Genomic DNA, 19,480 nt, shown 5'->3' on the forward strand with positions numbered 1-19,480 from the left:
GGTTTTCCTCTGGGTGCTCCGGTTTCCTCCCCCAGTCCAAAGACATGCATTGTAGGCTGATTGGCATCTCTAAATTGTCCGTAGTATGTGAATGTGTGTGTGAGTGTGTGTGTGATTGTGCCCTGCGATGGATTGGCACCACATCCATGGTGTACCCAACCCTGTTCCCCAAGTCCCCTGGGATAGGTTCAAGGCTTCCCATGACTCTGTGTAGGATAAGTGCCACAGAAAATGGATGGATGGATAATAAATAAATAAATAAATAAATAATAAATAATAATATGTATTATTATTATTATTATTATTATTATTATTATAGTAGGAACAGAAAAAGGACAACCAAACAAAAAGCCATAATTCTTGTCATTAGATAGTAGATTCACTCATCTAAAAGTGCTAATTAATCAGTGTCCTTTAGATTTTATTGAATAGATTTTTATAACTAAGAAACTATATTGTACCAAGCAAGAAGCTATGAATGATAGAGTGCTATACAGAGAAACTTCAAGTGTTCCCTCAGAGACAAACCAAAGAACCATTAATAAGGGTGACTGATTTTTATGGGCATGTACACTATACGTTAACAATAATAATAATAATAATAATAAGAAGAAGAAGAAGCAGAAGAAGAAGAAGAAGAAGAAAGTATAGTATATAACGACCAAGGGAAGGTTACAAATACAGGCTACAGGCTAGCATACAAAAATAAAGAAATAATTAAAAATTGTAAATACATAAAACACATCACACATTACTATAAAAATGCTTAATAAGATTACTTTTTTTAAAAAAAACTTTCTTTCAATAAGACACAAAATGTTATTTTGTATTTCGCACCATAAATATATGTATATAATATTTTGCTAGCAAAAAAAACTTTGCAAATATAATATTTATTGACCAGTTCCCTTTCATAGTAAACTAAAATGATATATTTTCTAAATGAAGCTCGAATCCATTGTGGATTAATTCCAAAATAAAGCAAGATGTACTTTGCCAAAGTTTTCGGGTGTCAAAAAGAAATAAAGGGCTCTTTTGCACACGGTTTAGTGTAGTAACGCACACTTTAAGAAGCTCCGCCTCCTCCGCGTGACGTTTCACTTCCTGCTCCTCCTCCTCCTCCTCCTCCTCCTCGCGCGCACACATCAAACCCCAGGAGCTTTCCCTTCATAGCAGTTTGCTAATGTGAGTAACTCCTCTGAGTATGCGGCTCTTTTCCCAAGAGTCTGAGATACTAAAGCTGAAAATGTCGAGTTTTATTTGTTCTGAATTTTTCTGTTGTGTTTGTTTAGCTTGGCGGTGTTGCATTTAGCGGAGGTTGAGAGAGTTAACGGGAATGTTTTGCTAGCTTGTTTTCTGTGCAACTCTTCAGCGGCCTGGATTAACCTCATCAGTTCTGTCATTAAACTTCTATTAATGTGTGCAAAGTGCAAGAGCACTCGTTCAAGTGCTTCAGTTGTGCGTTCTTTTCAAATTTAATGCAACATTTTTCATTAGAAAATTATATTATTGACAACTTGAGTGAAAAGTAGAATCTGTGAAATATTGACATGAGTTGAAGAGTTTTTTTTAGTATTTGGTATGTCCTCTTGAGCTCGAGCCCGCAGGGACTCCACAAGTTTGTGTAAAACCTTATGGTCCATTTTAGATCAAATCCATCAGAGTTTTGTCTGAACACATGATTCAGTAGAAGAGATCAGTTATCATGGTCAATATCACACATTTGCTTACGTTTAGGCCTAGAAATAGTGCAGACCTTGAATATTGCAACCCCAATTCCCAAACAGATGCAGTATAAAATGTAAATAACCGTAAATAAAAACAGAATGCAATGATTTGCAAATCTCATAAACCCGTATATTATTCACAGTAGAACATAGAAAACATATCAAATGTTTAAACTGAGGAAATGTACCATTTTAAAAGAAAGAAATAAGGTCATTTTGAATTTCATAGTGGCAACATGTCTCAAAAGTTGGGCAACAAAAGGCTGGAGAAGTAAGTGTTCATAAAAAGAAACAGCTGGAGGTTAATTGGCAACAAGTCAATAAGATGATTGGGTATAAAAAGAATGTTTTAGAGAGGCAGAGTCTCTCGGAAGTAAAGATGGGATTGAATCTGGATGAAAGCATATGTTGCTCTAAATCCTGTATATACCTTTCAGCATTGATGGTGTCTTTCCAGATGTGCAAGCTGCCCATTCCATAGGCACTAATGCACTCCCATACCATCAGAGAAGCAGGCTTTTGAACTGAACGCTGATAAAATGCTGGATGGTCCCTCTCCTCTTTAGTCCTCTTTAGTTTAGAGGATGCGGCGTCCATGGTTTCCATAAAGAATTTCACATTTCGATTCGTCTGACCACAGAACAGTTTTCCATTTTGCCTCAGTCCATTTTAAATGAGCTTTGTCCCAGAGAAGATGCCTGCGTTTCTGGATCATGTTCACATATGGATGCTTCTTTGCATGATGAGCCAGATGCTCTGTGGAGCTTTCTCACAAGGTTTCTATCTCATGGTCTTGAGTAAGCTAGAGAGAGAACTTTCAAAACTGGGAATTATTGATTATAGTTGAAGACAATAGCCTACTGATAATATTTTATTTTGAGTTTTACATTACAGAAAGATAAGAAAAAGGTTGCTGGATGCCATTTCAGAATCTTTTATAAAACTTGGACACATTCCCTGCATCCCAGTTGGCATACTCCCCATACCCGTACTAAATAGTATTCAAGATTAGAATGAGTGTATCCCAAATCGTCGTATGTTGAAATGAGTATCCCAAAGGTACCCGGATGGTCTGTTATTTTGGGTAGATTCTGGTAGAATCTTGCATGAAGCAGGAGGAGCTTTGTGACCGTTTGCTTTGCCAAATTCAAGAACTTATTTTAGAGAGGTGTAAAGGAATGTGGAAAAATAAATCAAGGGAATGATAAACTATATAGCATAAATTATATAAAGAATAATGAATGAAGAAAAGCTGAAATGCAATGAGTTTGTTTGAGTGTTCTCTCTTCTGGGAAACAACGTTCTCTTCCATTACATGACGTTAGTATGTCCCAGTACTTGCATACTCTCTTACTACACACGCAGAAGTATGTACTGTTCTTCACAAAAAGAGTACATACTTTTAGTGCGTAGTATAAGTAGGCAAATTGGGACGCAGGGTGGGACACTTAGGCTGCGTCCAAAATGGCGTACTACCCTACTACACAGTAAGCCAGAGGGGTAGTATGTCCCAAGTCTCAGTAGGTGAGAAACACCCGGATGGCGTACTGATTCCGGCAAGATTTTTCAGTGTGCAACCGATGGGATAGACGCGAGTCAAAAATCCCATGATGCAACGGAACTGGTGCAGACGAGCTTGGGAAAAAATCGGTGTCAACTCTTTTTAAGTATTATACATTGGTTAAACAGGGCTTGGTTAGCAATACCCGAATAAATTGTTAACTTGAAGGTTTAAACAAGAAAACAGTTGTTGCAGCGTTTGAAACCTTTTTTGTGATCTCCATCATGCCTTAGCTGGCCAAGCTAACGGTATGGAATTGACCTCAGCCTGTTAACCCCGGCCATGTTACATTACTAATTCAGTTACCTTTCCTGATGTGCATTTTGCCGTTTGTGCGATTACTTTAATCTGGTGATCCCTTTAAATTTGAGTGTTTATGATGACATTGAAGGTCAGGTGACAATGCCAACATGGCAGTTGTAGTATGTCGGGGATTGTATTCATACTATACACACATACCGTTTCAACGGTCATGCAGTAGGTATTACATCGAATGCAGTATGTACCATCACAGTATGCGATTTTGGACGCCTCTGAAAGATGGGGTCCTTTATAAGTTGTTCCATTATAATGCCTGTATTGTTGTCTTTTAAGTGATTGAGAACATTCTTTTAGAAACTATTTTTAAAAAACAAAAGAAATTAATGTATGTCTGTACAAGATAATATTTTGAAATTAATCAAATGAGAGAAGAGAGATGCTGCTTTATGGAGGTGGGTGGCTCTATAAGCAAAAGCAGATTTCTTTGTGAATTTTAGGCCAGTTTGTACAGGAATATGATAGAAATATGTTTTTATTTTGGAGATTAATAAGGCAGAGTATAGGTCAGGCTACTGTAGCAAACCAGTACAGTATCACAGTGCCCTGTGAGCTTCATACTCGCATCACTTTTTGTTGCATTCTTTTAAGATTTAGTCCCGATGCATTTCTCTAGTCTCAACCACATGCTCTCTGAACCCTGTGAAGAAAGATAGCACACGTCGTATTTGTATTTATATTTGTTTAGAATGTATTGTGTTCAATCAGAATAATGTGTTCACATTTGGTTAATTCACTAGTAACCAACCTGCATGTTGTGTCTGAGGAAGCAGACAGGAGTTTAACTTGCAGTTCATTCACGCCTGGAACCTATTTGCATGCCTGCCTCTCTGGATAAATTGTTGTTGAAAGCATGAAATGTTGGTAGGGCAGCGTGGTTGCACTCATCTCTGCAACCACAATATCTCTTTAACATGCCCCTTAACAAATCATTTTGGCTGGCGCAAAAGCAGGACAGCTGCCATGATCTCGTCTCCATATCAGAGAGCTTGTTCAGGCATGTGATGAGACGAGCTGCTCAGCCTAAAGAGAGACTCCTCTGACATGAACTGTTGTGACTCTGCCACAAAACTGCTGGAGCATTGCACTCACTCCCTCAAGCTTTTTACTGTTTTTAGCCTTGTTTATTATGTGCACTCAAATCAGAGAGTGCATCTGGGATGACATGAACTGAATAATGCAGCACAGGACGAGGAAATGGTATCATGGATATGCTAAAGACGTTCAGTTTGCTCTCTGTTTGTATACACAAAATCTATGATACACGGATTGATTCAGATGTATTAAATATTTTAAAAGGGAACAACCCTATTAGCTTTTTTTTTTTTTTTTTTTTAAATAGCAGAGATGCTGTTATACCGGTGCTTTGAAGGAAAAGCAATGTTATTTACCAAAGCCATTTCTGAGAATAAAACCAGAAATTATGTTTATACAACTCTCAGAAATATATGCCTGGCATGATGTGAAGGTTCTATCCTCTAGCAGTGCAGAATCACTAAACATTTTAATCAAAATGACAACACATGCACTAGTTTTCAGAAACACACTGAAAATTCATAGGCATGATGCAAACTCAGAAAACACATGCAACTTATTAAATGCCCCAAAGTGAGCCACAAAACAGCAGAGTTTCTGTAGGACACCCAAAAGGGATGGAACTTTAGACTGTGTATTACATTCGATTAGATTGGATTAAAATTTGTCATTATGCAGAATACAGATACAAAGCCAATGAAATGGTGTAAGCATCTAACCAGAAGCGTAAGTAGCACTGAGTGGTACAGTGCACGTAAAGAGACAAATCGGCTTGGATGGCAGTAAAGTGCAGCTGACAATACAGTGGAAATGGCTTGATACATGAGTGGACATAAACCTGTCCAGTGAGGTTAATGGATAGCATCCCAAGACACTACAGTACAGTTAAACATAATGTTCAAATGTTATGCACTCCCTCCAGGATATTGCGATCGCGGTAATTAATACAAAATCAAGCAAACTCCGCAATATTCTGAGGAGCTTGTGAGTTTTTAAAATATTACCACACATTTGGGCCAAGACATGTCATTTGTCATCATTACAACGCGCATTCAGTCAAAGCCCTCATTTACCAACAAACATCACTGTGAAAAACCATGCAGAACAGTTTAGTGTAATTGCAATTTTCAATTAGTTTTCCACAAGAAAAGAACAAAAAATTGAAAAAAGTTGAATCGCAAATTTTGAAAAAAAGCCACAGCTAAATCGCACATTTCTGGATGCAACGATCACAAAAAAAAACTTTGCGGACTGGTAAGGGTACATAAGTAGACATGGATCCGGTGACATGAATGATATCCAAAGACAATACAGTCTTTATTCCGTGTGTGAACAGCAATTTGGGGGAAGGGGGATTAGCATCATTGTGAAGAGTTCAGCAGATTGACAGCTGAGGGGAAGAAGCTTTTCCTTAGCCTGTTGGTGTGATGGTGGAGGCTTCTGTAGTGTTTCCCAGATGTGAGAACAGTGAACAGTTCATGGTTGGAGTGAGAGATGACCTTGATGATGCTTCTCACCCTCTGTAGGCAGCATTTGGGATGAAAATTTTTGATTGAAGTTATCTGAGCTTGGTGAGATGTCCCACTGGAGGACTTTCCAGTTGGAGACTGAACAACTGCCGTACCACACTGAGATGCAGTTTGTCAGTATGCTTTTAATGGCACCACAATAGAAGTTCATCACTATCTGAATCGATAGGTGAACTTTCCTCAGTGTCCTCAGGAAGAAAAGATGCTGTTGTGATGAAGTGTTAAGGGCCTAGCTGAGGTTGGGTGGGTGTGTGTGTGTGGGTGTGTGTGTGTGTGGCTCGCTCTTCTTTGGGCGTACTCACACTTGGCCCAGTTGCCTTGAACCGTGCCCGAGCACGATTGTTCCCACTCCCCCGCTGGCCTGCACTCACACTGCAGTAATACATTCAGGGCCAGAGCATGCTTAAGTCATTACGATGCGACTTTTTGGTTCGAAGAAAACAGGAAGTGAAGCGCTCTCGTACAGCACAATGGAGTCCATCACTGTAATGCTTACTTTGTGGTTTATTTGGATTTGTTTGTGGCGCGATGACACACGGCCCTCTTGCATGCCTAACCGGTTTATTGCTTATGCAGCACAGCGATTTTCACTTGATCGCGCTTGTCGTATCAGAAGATTTTTACAGAGGCAGCTGATGCCGAGGGAGGAATTTGCAGCTTCACTTGCCGACTACCATTCCCATTCATCTGTAAGGTAAGAACCAGACCCATTATAAAGCCAAATATTCTGGATTGAATTGAAAAGTGTACTATACAAGTAGTAATAGAAGATTGTTGTTGTCATGATGACCGTTGGCACACTCCCAAGTAGTAGCCCTTACTGGTTAACATTAGCTAACATTATTGTGATTAGGCTACTGGGATCTGACACAAAATATTGGCCTGTCCCTTAAAATAATGACTGAAACTGTCTACTGTTTATTTTATTACACTTCAAAGTGCTGTAAAGTAATACAGTCTATGTATCAATTAATTTACAATGACCATTATTTCTCCATTTTGCCTCAGGAGCATCTGGGTTCGGCAGAGATGTGGTGTGTGGTGGGAGCATGTTTTCACCAGCTGGACAGATTTTGAATGGATGCTACATTTTAGAATGAGAGAGACCACATTCTTGCAGCCGTGCAACCTCCTCTGGCCACACCTTCAAAGAGAGACAACCACATTCAGGAAACCAGTGCCTGTTGAGCAATGTATAGCAATATGCATGTGGAGACTGGCCTTAAATGTGGAGTTTGGAACCATCCCCCATTTATTTGGGATTGGCCAGTCTACTGCGGTCACTATTGGCAATCATGTTGCCTCTGTAATTGTGAACAATTTGTTTTCCCTCTACATCAGAACACCCTCTGAACAGGAAATCAAGGTCATAATTCAAGGTTTCCAAGACCAGTGGGGTTTCAGACAATGTGGAGGGGCTATTGATGGGACTCATATTGGGATTTTAGCTCCACGTGACAGCCCTGCAGACTATTACAGCTGTAAAGGTTTCTATTCTGTCATCCTGCAAGGTGTGGTTGACCATTGTCTTCGGTTCTGGAACATCAATGTGGGTTGGCCAGGCAAAGTCCATGATGCCAGAGTGTTCGGCAATTCATCCTTGTACAAGAGGAGTCAGAGGGGTACACTGTTCCTTAATCTCAGAGGTTTGCAGGAGTAGATGTGAAAGTGGTGATGTTTGAGGATGCAGCATATCCACTACTGCCATGGTTGATGAAATCATACCTTGAAAACCAACAAATAACCGCTGCACAGATCACCTTTAACAACCGGCTTAGCAAGGCACAGATGACTGTGGAGAGGGCATTTGGCCTTCTTAAGTGAAAATGGAGGTGCCTAATGAAGAGGTATGATTGCCACATGGACAACATCAACAGTGTCATCACAGCCTATTGTGTGCTTCACAATTTTTGTGAAGTTAATGGTGAGAATATGATGATATTGTTGTTACTTTTGATGAAGAAAATGTGACTCCTGAATGGAATCCTCTTCATGAAAACACCATGTCAAACATCTCAAGAGATGCACTGTGTTCATATTTCTCAAATCTGTAGAGCTATTATTGTCTGATGTTGGCAATGAAGTCATATTGTTCCTTCCAAGAACAGTGTGGAACTTATTGGTTTATAACAGACAAAACATAATCAAAATATGTTTTATTCAAAGCATAATCTTGAAGTACTTTCAGCGGTCAAAAGTCAGCACTTCACAGAACAGAACCACTGAAGTGGTAATATGTAAAAAAAAAAAAAAAAATAATAATACATTTTTCAATAAATAAATGTGTTCACATACAAACTGAAATATATAGCCCACACAAGTGTAACTATGCCAAGGCACTATTGGCACTATAAACCATGCTGTGTAAAGTAAAAAACAGTATAAATATAAGCGCAGGTATAACAGGTTTACAATACAAAGCAGCAATTTCACAATATTGATTGTATGCAAATGAACAACTAGGCCTATAGATTAAAGGTTGTGATAGACCTGTGAACATTGATCAACGTTGGGTGGTGGTGTCTCCTCATGGGGAGGGTAGGAATAATGCAGAGGAAGGGAATGATTACGTTGTGAATGTGAGGGTGTGTGCTGCCAGAATGAATGCATCATGACCTCAAACTGTCTGTTCATCATTTGCTGGAACATCCGGTTTGCTTCTTAGCGTTTCTCCCTCTGTACCTGTTGCCAACGTTCCTCCATCTCCATTTTTGCCTTCATCCAGTTATCAAGCATCTCCTGCTCTTGCTGGTGATGCAGCAGCTCCCCTCTCATGAATTCATCATGCTGTTTATGTAGCATGTCCATAAAGGCTGCCATCATGTCACTCATATCTGTCTTCATCTTCCTTTTCTTGCCCTGTTCTGAGGGTGTATCAGGTATAGTACTATTATCAGAGGTCTCGTGTTTCATCACCAGTGTGTGACTGATGTGATGTGACTGTGAAAATAAAAGCAAAATAAACACAAATAAAAACATTTGCTCATGATCATTGGCAAAGACTATGCCAGTGTTCCGTCGATTTGTCCTACCGTGTCAGATTTTCCTCCCGTAGCGCCAAACAGTCATATTTTAAGTTAAAACGGGTATCGCTTGTCATGAGGCACAGGAGAACCAGTCAGTATGTACTACCACCACGTGAAATATTTTAAAAATGTACGTAGGACATCTTGTCAGGCAGATAATACCCAGCAGAATGTAATGGCAACATAACTATCATATATATCATGATATAGGGGGTGGCTACTAACTCCTAGCCCACCCTAATCCTCACCTTAAAACTGCGAATATCGCTTTGTTAGTACATTCTGACAGGTAGCATGTATTTTTAGTGATCTGCGCAAACACAGAAAGCCCTGGTAGCAAAATCTGATGGGTACCATGCATTGACTGTACACCGGCATGTGCGACTGAGCATTTCAGAATAGTCTTCAAATAAAAGCAAGCATAGGCTAATGTTATTCACCGCTCAATGGGCTCGCCAGTCCAGTGTCCCTGAATGCGACTCCAAAACATTTAGTTGGCTACTTGGTTTCAGACCGGCTATTTTGTCGACAGCATCGTACCACTGGAATTTATCCTACATGTCCGACGAGCTGCCAGATTTACTGCGTGTATCCCACACCTGAACACGCAGTTTTTTCAGCTTTCGACGACACTGCTCAGTGGTTCTTGATACCCACGAGCACGTAAATAGTTGTGATTTTTTTTTCAAAATGTCCGAGTTCTTGTGTGTTGTATCCAGTTGTTCCTGTATACTTTCGTCTGCCCAAATTCCCAGTAAACACTGCACCTCTGCCATAGGCCAAAGTCTTCCCTTTGCTGTTATGATGTTTGTAATGGAACAGTCACATCAGTTACATCAGTCTTCGGGCACGTTTAGCGATCACACTGATGCATACCGTGCCCAAGTCCAACCGAACCGTGCCCGGGCCCATATCTTTCAAGCGGGCCATGGCACAGTTTAGCGTACCGTGCCCGGGCCATGGCCCGCTTGAAAGATATGGGCCCGATCACACTAGTCAAACAAACCGGACTTTGGGGTCAAACGTGCTCGGCCATGATTTAACTGGGCCAAGTGTGAGTATGCCCTTAGTCCACAGTGAGCTCCTTGGTCTTCTGGATGATGAGTGCTAGTTTCTTATCAGTACACCACACCACCAGGTGTTGGACCTCTTCCCTGCAGACTGTTTGATAATCATTGCTGATCAGGCGTACCGCCGTGAGGTCATCTGCAAAATGATGAAGTTTGAGCCATGAGCACAATACACAGTCATGAGTGTAAAGGAGAGTGCAAAGGAAATAGCCCTGTGTAATAATGATGGAGGAGGTGTCGTTTTCAAACCTAAAAAACTGTGGTCTGCTAGTAAGAAAGTCCAGGGACCAATTACAGATGGAGGTGATGATTTCAAGGTCAGTGAGCTTGGCAATCCGCTTGGATGGGTTGACAGAGGGTTTAAAGCTGAAATCGATGAATAGCATTCTAACCTAGGAGTTGCTTTTATCCAGGTGGGTCAGGCCAGAGTGTGGTGTCTGGGTGATGGCATCGTCTGTTGACCTGTTCAGGCAGTAGGCAAACTGACCATGATCCTGTGTTGATGGCAGAAAGGATTTCAGACAGGAAAGGCTCAGCCTCTCAAAACACTTGGTGATGATGGGGATGATTGTGACAGGACAGAAGTCATAAAGGGCCATGGCAGCAGTGTGTTTTGGCACGGGCACAATGATTGCTGTTTTGGAGAAGGTTTGGAGCATTGTTTGGGCTAGGGACAGCTTGGAACTGTTCATGAAGACCCTGGCAACTGCTCTACACAGGCCCTGAGCACCTGGCCTGCAGTGCCATCACGGCAGCCTTGTGTGCATTCATTCTGCTAAGGGTGGAGCACACATCATTGTTGGAGAGTGTGAGAGCTCAGCTTTGATGTAATGTTCTGTGTTTGCATAAACTAGCTCAGCATAGATGTTGAGCTCATCAGGGAGGGTGGCATAACTGATTAAGGAAAAGCTGTTGATTGGTTTGTAGTAAGTGAGGGTTTGGATACCCTTCCATATACTTCAAAGGTCATAGTTATATTTGTCCTCTATATGCACTTTGCTCTTATTTGGCTTTCATGATTCTCCTTCTCAGCATCTTGTGCTCATAGTAGGAGGCAGACATCCATGACTTATTCAACCATGACTTCTAATTTGGGAAAGTTTTAATGATCTTACAGGTAGTGACTGCATCAACACAAACACTGATGCAGTACATGAAATCACTGAGTTGGTGTAGATCTCAGGCCCAGGGTGGCCTTAGAAGCAAACATTTTCCAGTCTGTGTGCTGGATTTGGTGCTGTAGTGAAGAGTCTGCTCCCTCTAGCCACACTTTTACAGACTTCACTGAGGACTTCACATGTTTGGTGATGGGGCTGTATTTGGGGAGTAGAAACAGGGACATGATCAGAATGCTCAAGGTAGGAGAGGGAAATGACGCTGTAGTCTTCTGTAACGTTGGTGTAAACATGATCCGATGTATTGTCTCCTCTCTCTGATGAAATATGGGTAGTGCAGTCCTCAATATGACATGATTTGAAATCACCAGTAACAGTAATTGCTAATAGTCACAACAAATTCTTTTATGGCTAATGTGGCATTACCATCCAGACAGACATAGTCTGCAGACATCATGGTACATATAAATTCACAGAGCTGGTAGAAAGGTCTACACTTAATAATGCAGAACTCAATTTAGTCTTTTTTTTTTTTTTTTATGGTTTTGATGCAAGCGCCAAGCACTTTTTATCGGACTGGTTGGCTTACTCTGGCATGATGTCCTGGCTACCTTCTGTGGTAGCTGATGGAAGCTAAATACAGTGTTCAGATCAATGTCTGCATAGTAAAGTTTTATGTCTAGGAGTGCTTGTCAGCTGTATGCCTTTTCCACAAGTAACATGCAGCTAGACTGAAAATTGCTGGGTAAAAAATAGGAGAAACTGAAGCAACATTACATTTTTAAACATGCGTTTTGATGTGGGTCTGATTTGGTGCAAGTTTTTGGATCCATTCCTCATACATCACGCCATAACCTTAGGCAGGAAAAGGCCTGTGGAGTATAAATGTTTAATAAAACATTTTAATATGATTAAAAGATTAATGAAATGGTTAAATGCCATAAAAGTCTACTGCTATCGATGCACGTGCCGAGAAAAAGGAGACCGAAGCCAGACAGAGGAGTTAGAACGTCTGATCTAGATGAACTGTGTCATAACATACGAGTTTGATTTATTATTATTATTATTATTATTATTATTAATTATTGTTTGCACACACTAGCTAGCCGCTGTTCTCGGACACTTTCTGGTATGCCTTTTTTCTACTCCTCTAACTTGCTGCAGTTACAGTACCTTCTCAGAATTAACTTCTCATATGGCCGACACTGTCAGATGTCACGCAGACCTGCCGCTCTGTTGAGTAAAGCTTTGCAGATTGGAACACAGCCCTTTGAGCTGTCAGATTAATGGAGAAGTGTGCAGCATGAGCTACATTACTTAATTTTCTTCTGAGTACCTTGCAGTAGCATTTTCTGTATAGAGAGGTTCCTAAATCTCAAATTGTATACCATCAGATTGGATTTTTGCAAATGAGGTTACCTTTAACTTGTGATGTGGGTTGTGCAGAGCCTTTCTCCTCTGCGTGGATTAATGGCAAATCAAAATACATTTCAAGAAATTATGACTGTGGCAAGTCAGGAGTGACCCAAACTGCCTACTGTGCATTAAATGCTTATGTGAGAATTTAATGACACTATTGGTGTACCAGATTTGGACAAATCAGAAACCCAGGTGTGTGAGACAATCAGAATTTATGTACGGGTTATTCTTTTTGTTTGTTTGTTTGTTTGTTTTTTTCCCCCCATAGTTCTTCAGGGGACAAGTAGTTTCAACAGCCAGATAGGACCCAATAACATACTCCTTCGAAGCTGTTTGCAAGTCAGTTTTCATTTGGTGTGTAGTAGAGGTCTACAGATGGATTTTTACCGATACTGATAACTAAGTTGTGCAGTTCCTGTCGATATCCGATTAATCAACCTGTAGTTTTTAAAATTGGTACTGAATGAAAACATAACACTCAAAGTAAAATATTGCTGAACTTTATTATAAAATTCAACAGAACTGACTGTATCATGAAAACTTACTGTACTTTTTAAAAATGAAATAAATGTAAAAATATCATACATATTAACGTAATAAAAGATAAACATCCAAACGGAACGAAAAAAGTAACTCTCCAAATAACAAATAAAAATAGAGATGACCCAAATGAATAAAAAATCACTTCAAATAACACAACAAAATTTGTCAGTGATGGTTTTTATTTTGCCTCTAGAGGCAGCACTCGTACTGTATAATGACAGCGGACCCTTCTCAGCCGCTCCCGCAACGGACGGACCCGGGAAAAACTATCGGCGTCGCTTTTTTGCAGATAACGGATAGCTCCAACAGTCTGTTATCGGTCAACCTCTAGTGTGTAGCTAGGTTTAAACTTATGATGCACCTATAGCTAAGCTGTCTATATCTAGACACGGTCTGGCTGATGGGAAAATGATTTTTACTAAGTGGATTAAAAGTAGGCAGCTAGCTCAAGCACAAGTTCTTTGTTTGTTTGTTTTTTAATGGCGCTGAGAACCTTTAACTAACTAGTTAAAAGGCAAAGGGAAGAAAGAAATGCACGACCCTGTTTGTGGTGTGTACATTTTTACTCTCGGATCTGTGTTTCAGGTGTATGCTGTTATTATCTGATGTGTATTTTTCTATTTGATTCAATTCATGTTCGTCAGCCTGTCTTTTAACTAATTAAAGAATGTTAGTGTTGTGGAGTTTCAGAGCTGCTGTGGTGTAGAGTGAACACCTTGCACAGTGCTAAATATAGTCACCATTTTCCAGCCCCAAAAAACTGCTCGTATTATCGAATACACGCTGCAGCTTTAAACATTTTACTCTGTGCATCTCTGCTGCTCGTCCAAACCGGACTGCGCTTCACAGTAGAATATTCTGCTGCTTGCTTACGAGTCTGTTATTTTTAGATGTGCCATGTTTATTTTTAATAAAATCTTTAATCTAGTCTGTTGCTTGGGCTAATTGATTTTTGTTTGGAGTGAAGATTTCCAGTTGGGAATTCATTATGATTAGATTTTTCTTCTGTTTTTGGAAGAAAAAAAAAAAAAGATTTTTATTGTGCATGCTGAACAGTTGCATCTTATTCAGTCTGAGCTGGTCCGTTTCCTTTTGTGTTCCGTTCTGAAGGCTTCAATTACTAGCTGGCGAGAGGGGCAGAGGAATATTCATAGGCTCAACCATTTCAGTTAATTCATCTAACATCATGTAACGTGCTCCTCTCATAGACAAATTACAGAGGAAGATGTGTTATATAAATTGTTGAAATGTGTCCGACCTTTAATTACTCGTTACTTCTTTGCTCAGTTTTTGTTAGGAACGGGCTCTTATGACTTGTTTTTCACAACTAAACAAATATGAGCTTTTGTTTTTGAGTCTCTTCAAGTGAACTCTGTTGGAATTTCCAGAATCTCTAACTAGACACATTTGAATTCTTAAGTGTTTCTTTTAAAGATGAGGTAAAATTGCAGTCCATTCAGGATTTCGCACAGTTTTTTTTTCTCTCTCTCTTTTTTTTTTCCTGATTGTTGCGGTCAAAAATGCTCGATTTTGCAGCAGCTTTTTTCAAAATTTGCGTTGCAACTTGCAGTGTTTTTTGTGAGAAAACTACTTGCGTTGGTGAAATTGCAGTTGCACGCAATTGCTTTGCACAGTCTCTTGCAGTGATGTTTCTTGTTAAATGAGACCTATTAGCTGTACACATGTTCAACGCACGTGAATCGAAGGGAGCTTTGGCTGAATGCGAGTTATGATGTCACGTGACATGTCTTGGCCCAAATCTGCAGAAAATCTGCTATAATTTTGACATATTGCACGCTCCTCCTAATTCTGCGGAATTTGTTTGATTTTGTTCATTTCTGAGGCCGCAAAATTGTGAAATCCTGGAGGGACTGAAATTAGGTTGAGGGTGATTTAAGGCTTATTGAACCTTTTTTTTTTTTTTTTTTTTCTTCTTTTCCCTCCCACTTGTGCATTTCAAGTACCTGGATGATGCACTTACTCACCTCCCAAAAAATTGTGGAATGTTTGACACTTCATGCACTCAATGGTCGCAACTTGCGTAGCGGAAGAGGGGAGGAGCTACCAGGCGTGGACGCTGCCTCAAATTTTCTCCGAATCCAAAAAAGTCATGTTGGGCATAAACGGTAACATTGACATAAACCGTAAACTGAAGAAATTCATTTTCGTTGACTCTGGGTATTCTCCTAAAACTAGCAGCGTCACGTTATGTGCGTTTGATGTCATTTGCCATCGACTGGGAAACGGCTTCTACTTCTGGTTAGTGAAGAACCACTAATGTTCCATTTGAGACAATACTACCCTTCTAAAAGGACATAAATACATAGTGCATTAGTGTACAGTACATCATTTGACACACAGCTTATGACTTGCAGCTCATCACTTTCAAGCATGCCCAATGTTCAACTGCTTGAAGACAAGGTTATAATGATATAAACACAAAAATTAAACCCCTACTGATTTATGAGAATGATCAACAGTACCTACAGGATGCTTTCCTGTTGTTCTTTGTAATGATGTTTTAAGAGCTTTAAGCTCTGGTTTAAGCTGCTATTCAAACAATGCAAATCTTTATACAGGTTGTGTTTACATATCTGTCCAGGAGCAATGCTAATTCTGTGTCCAGCTTTATCCCCTTCACCAGTAATAAATAAGTTTTATCTATTAGGTTCTTCATACATGTAAGAAATACATTTTTAAAAATCAAGTATTTAAAGACTATCATGTTGGACTTTAGGCCCGGACTTCAACATCAGAGGTTCTCATAGAGGTCACGTATTTACCCGAGTTGTCTCGGTTTGTGTTTTCTGCCTGCTAGGGATAATGGTACAACTCTTATGAATTTAAAGCCCCTGGGGCAATAGAAGAGGTCTCTGGTCAGCTGACAGATGCTTTTTATGCAGAATATAAGGCCTGTTTACTAGGACTGGATATCGCGACCAGTTTTGCGATTCAATTCTTATTTATATGGTTTCGATTTCATTTGATTCAATATCGATTAGTTATCAATATTTCATTTAAAATGTTAGTTTTACATGGAATCCAGGTTTTAATGTAAATGCTTGTAACTGAAATCCTCCTCTTTGGCTGTATTATTTAAATACACATTTGCATTAACAATAGGACCCACACAATTATGTTTAATTACTTTTTACTTTAAGTAACAAACATTGTAACAAAATCATAAATATGTGTATACAGTACACACAAGGTAAGCACATTACTGTAATAAACATAAAAACATTGTAAATGTGCAACAGTGAAAGTCATTAACAACTTAAAACATGTTTAAGAAATAGAACCGTTTTCAAAATTCAAATCATGAAAGATGGCGACATGTTCAGGACGAGAGGCGAACTACAGATAATATTCACTTCCTATCTTGTAAAGCACGTGCATTAATAACCGATTTCCTCGACTCTATATCGTTTCATTAAATTGAAGATCGATTAAAATGGGAGAATCGATTTTTAAAAAAAAATTTTTTTTTATCCAGCCCTACAATTTACACAGACCAGGACATCTCTAAAATGACCATTGAGGGATTTCTCGCCTTTATTTCCTACTTTAGGAAAAGAAGTTCATTCAGAAGTGAGATGTGGCTTTGTCCTTTATGATTAACTAGACTTTGTGGAAACAAAAGCTGTATCTAGACCGCCTTTTCAATTAATCAGCATTGATTATTGCTTAAGTTTAGAGAATACTGCTGTAACTAAGTGGCTTTTTGTAGGGCAGTGAATTATCGGCCTCGCAGGGAACTTGTTAGGAAGAATTTTTTGTGTGGTCTGTGACCATGCAGAATGTTTGTGCTTTTAATATAGCTTGAATAAATTGCTAACTCCTAGCTAATTGGGCTCTGATTATGCTATGCAAAATGCACGGCATTATGATTTCAACCGTGAAGCAATATGAGAGAGTGCTGAGAGGTGCGAAGCTGGCAGGCGAGATTGGAATTCATTACAAGGCTCAAGTCTCACGTCCTCAGCCTTTCTTTTCTCCTCAAGGTGCTTTGTCGAGGTGGTGGAAAAATCAGTGTACTAAAAAGAACCAAAACCAAATACTAGAGCTGCATAGTATATCGTTTGTTAAATATTATAGTGATACTGATATCGCAGAAACTTTGCAATATGTAAATGAGCACTCTACCGAGTATTTTATTATTCTGCTCCGAGTAACATAGTCTAATCATCTGCCCTCTGAGTGTTCTAATAATGGTTTGGTCAGTAGTTGCATTGGAGTGATCCAGGGTCGTTAGTTGGACTGTTAATCATTCAGGGCTGAGCCCAGATTCTTCTCCATCAAAAAAGTTTTTAAAACATACTTCTAAATAGACTGTTTGCATGCATTTATATTTTTCTTTTTTTTGTAAGGGCTAATTGCAAAAAAAAAAAAAAAAAATTGAACATTGGACAGTTTTATTTATGATTTATCATAAAACCTACCTGGGATGTTATCACTGTTTGCAGGACTACCAGACCGATAAAATATAAAACTTTTTGGTTATCTAACACTAGGCTAGTTTGATGTCACTAGCCAAGGGGAGGCACAACTAAGCTATCACTGTGTGGGTTTAGCTGCTACAGTGCCATGCAGAGTACAGTATCTGTCCTTATGCCCTGTTCATGTAACTTGGAACTCATAGACATTTATGGCGTTTCTACACCTGGCTTGTTTGGAGCATTTGTTTCAGAACCTGGTCTGTTTTCTCCCTTAGTTCGGTTCGTTTAGACATATATGCACATGGCAATTGCGGTCAGATCTGCACCAAAACAATCAGTCCTGATTGCAAACGAACTCGAGCAGTTCACTTGTGGTGAGAAAGCAATCCGACCCGACGGACCAACAAACCAACCTGTGTAGCAATGCTTAATGGGAACCACCTTACATAAAAAACTTTAGTTTTGCTAATGGCTCACAACATGAATCACGGTTTAATATGGACCAAAGACAAGGTAAAGTACCTCATTGAAATTTCGTCTGACGAACATATTTCTGAATAGCGTTGAAAAACGCATAAAAGCAAAGTGTTAGCGAGCATCTCAATGAGGGAGGCTTTAATTATTCTGTGGAACATTTCAAATTAGATCAATTATAATAACTACAGCTAAAAAGAGAACCACAATAAGCTCGCAGAGCTGCTGTCTATCCATCTGGATGGACGACCGCGACGAGCGGAACCTTGGAACGGCGCGCTCTGACCAGTGTAGTTTAGTCACGTGTGACTTGCATAAACACGTTTTGGTACGCGTTGGAATGTCGCCTGAACCGAGCCAAAGAGAAAATGCAACATTGTATTGTATTTATACAAAAAGTCCCCATTTCGGAACAAAGCGCAGATCTACAGGTGTGAAAATGCCCTTACACACACTATTTTACTGGCTCAGCATGAGAGGATGTTACTGATTTCATTGTCAACCCCTTTACCGGTTAAAAAAAGTTGATGTGTATCCATTTTCCCTTCACGCAGACCGATGGTGGTCTTACCTCTGCTCACTGAAGATAAAACGCATCGCTCGTTCACTGAAGATACAAAATTACTACACTGCCGTCTTCTTGCTCAGTTATGTAGTAACAAACCACCCCAAGCGGGGAATTATTCGGGTTTAAAGAAAAACTCTTCAGGGCTACAGCGTCCAATGCCCAGGTCTGTTTACGGCCCTGTTGTGATTAAAAAACAAAACAAAAAACATTTCTGATTTCAGACAAACTAATGCTGGCAATATTTTATCGTGACACACTGCAGGTTCACCATTTATGTTGAATATATTGAAATGTACTGGTGTTTTGAAATGATCAGGCAACAAAAGCAATGACAGGACAAAAAATAATAATCAAGAACCTTGCATGATGAGTATCCAGGCCAATTTCTGAAGCTTTCCTGAAGTGTGTTTAGTTTCCTGTATCAAAATCGTCTCCCAGAGAAAATGTCATGACAAGGATTCCATTTTAACCAGCGTTCACATTCACTTTTGAAATCACAAATTACAGCAATCACAAAATGATGGATGTTTAGGAAATCTTTTAAAAATTTCACCTACATTGTGCATTCAACTAGGAAAGCAAACCAAAGAATGCAATCCCGGGAGCTGATTAAATTGCCCATTATAATGACAGCTACTGTCAGCTTGGAACCTTTT

At 39.6% G+C, this 19,480-nt stretch overlaps 2 protein-coding genes across 4 annotated transcripts in view; both read left to right on the top strand.

The window, feature by feature from the left end:
- The first annotated feature begins 1,133 nt into the window (after nt 1-1,133).
- pot1 (protection of telomeres 1 homolog) overlaps nt 1,134-19,480 on the top strand; it is a 51,660-nt gene continuing 33,313 nt past the window's right edge. For 2 of the 3 annotated variants that reach the window (XM_053641265.1, XM_053641263.1), the window contains exon 1: nt 1,134-1,185. The gene's annotated coding sequence lies outside the window, so the exon portion shown is untranslated. The remainder of the gene's footprint in view (nt 1,186-19,480) is intronic. The other variant, XM_053641268.1, reaches the window with a different exon arrangement.
- Nucleotides 6,448-9,589, top strand: LOC128617975 (uncharacterized). Its single transcript, XM_053641269.1, has 2 exons — nt 6,448-6,864; nt 7,179-9,589. The coding sequence occupies exons 1-2, from the start codon at nt 6,587-6,589 to the stop codon at nt 7,828-7,830; spliced, it is 930 nt and encodes a 309-aa protein (XP_053497244.1). The 5' UTR covers nt 6,448-6,586; the 3' UTR covers nt 7,831-9,589.

Source organism: Ictalurus furcatus, chromosome 14 (genome assembly GCF_023375685.1).
Source record: "Ictalurus furcatus strain D&B chromosome 14, Billie_1.0, whole genome shotgun sequence".
Classification (NCBI taxonomy): domain Eukaryota; kingdom Metazoa; phylum Chordata; class Actinopteri; order Siluriformes; family Ictaluridae; genus Ictalurus; species Ictalurus furcatus.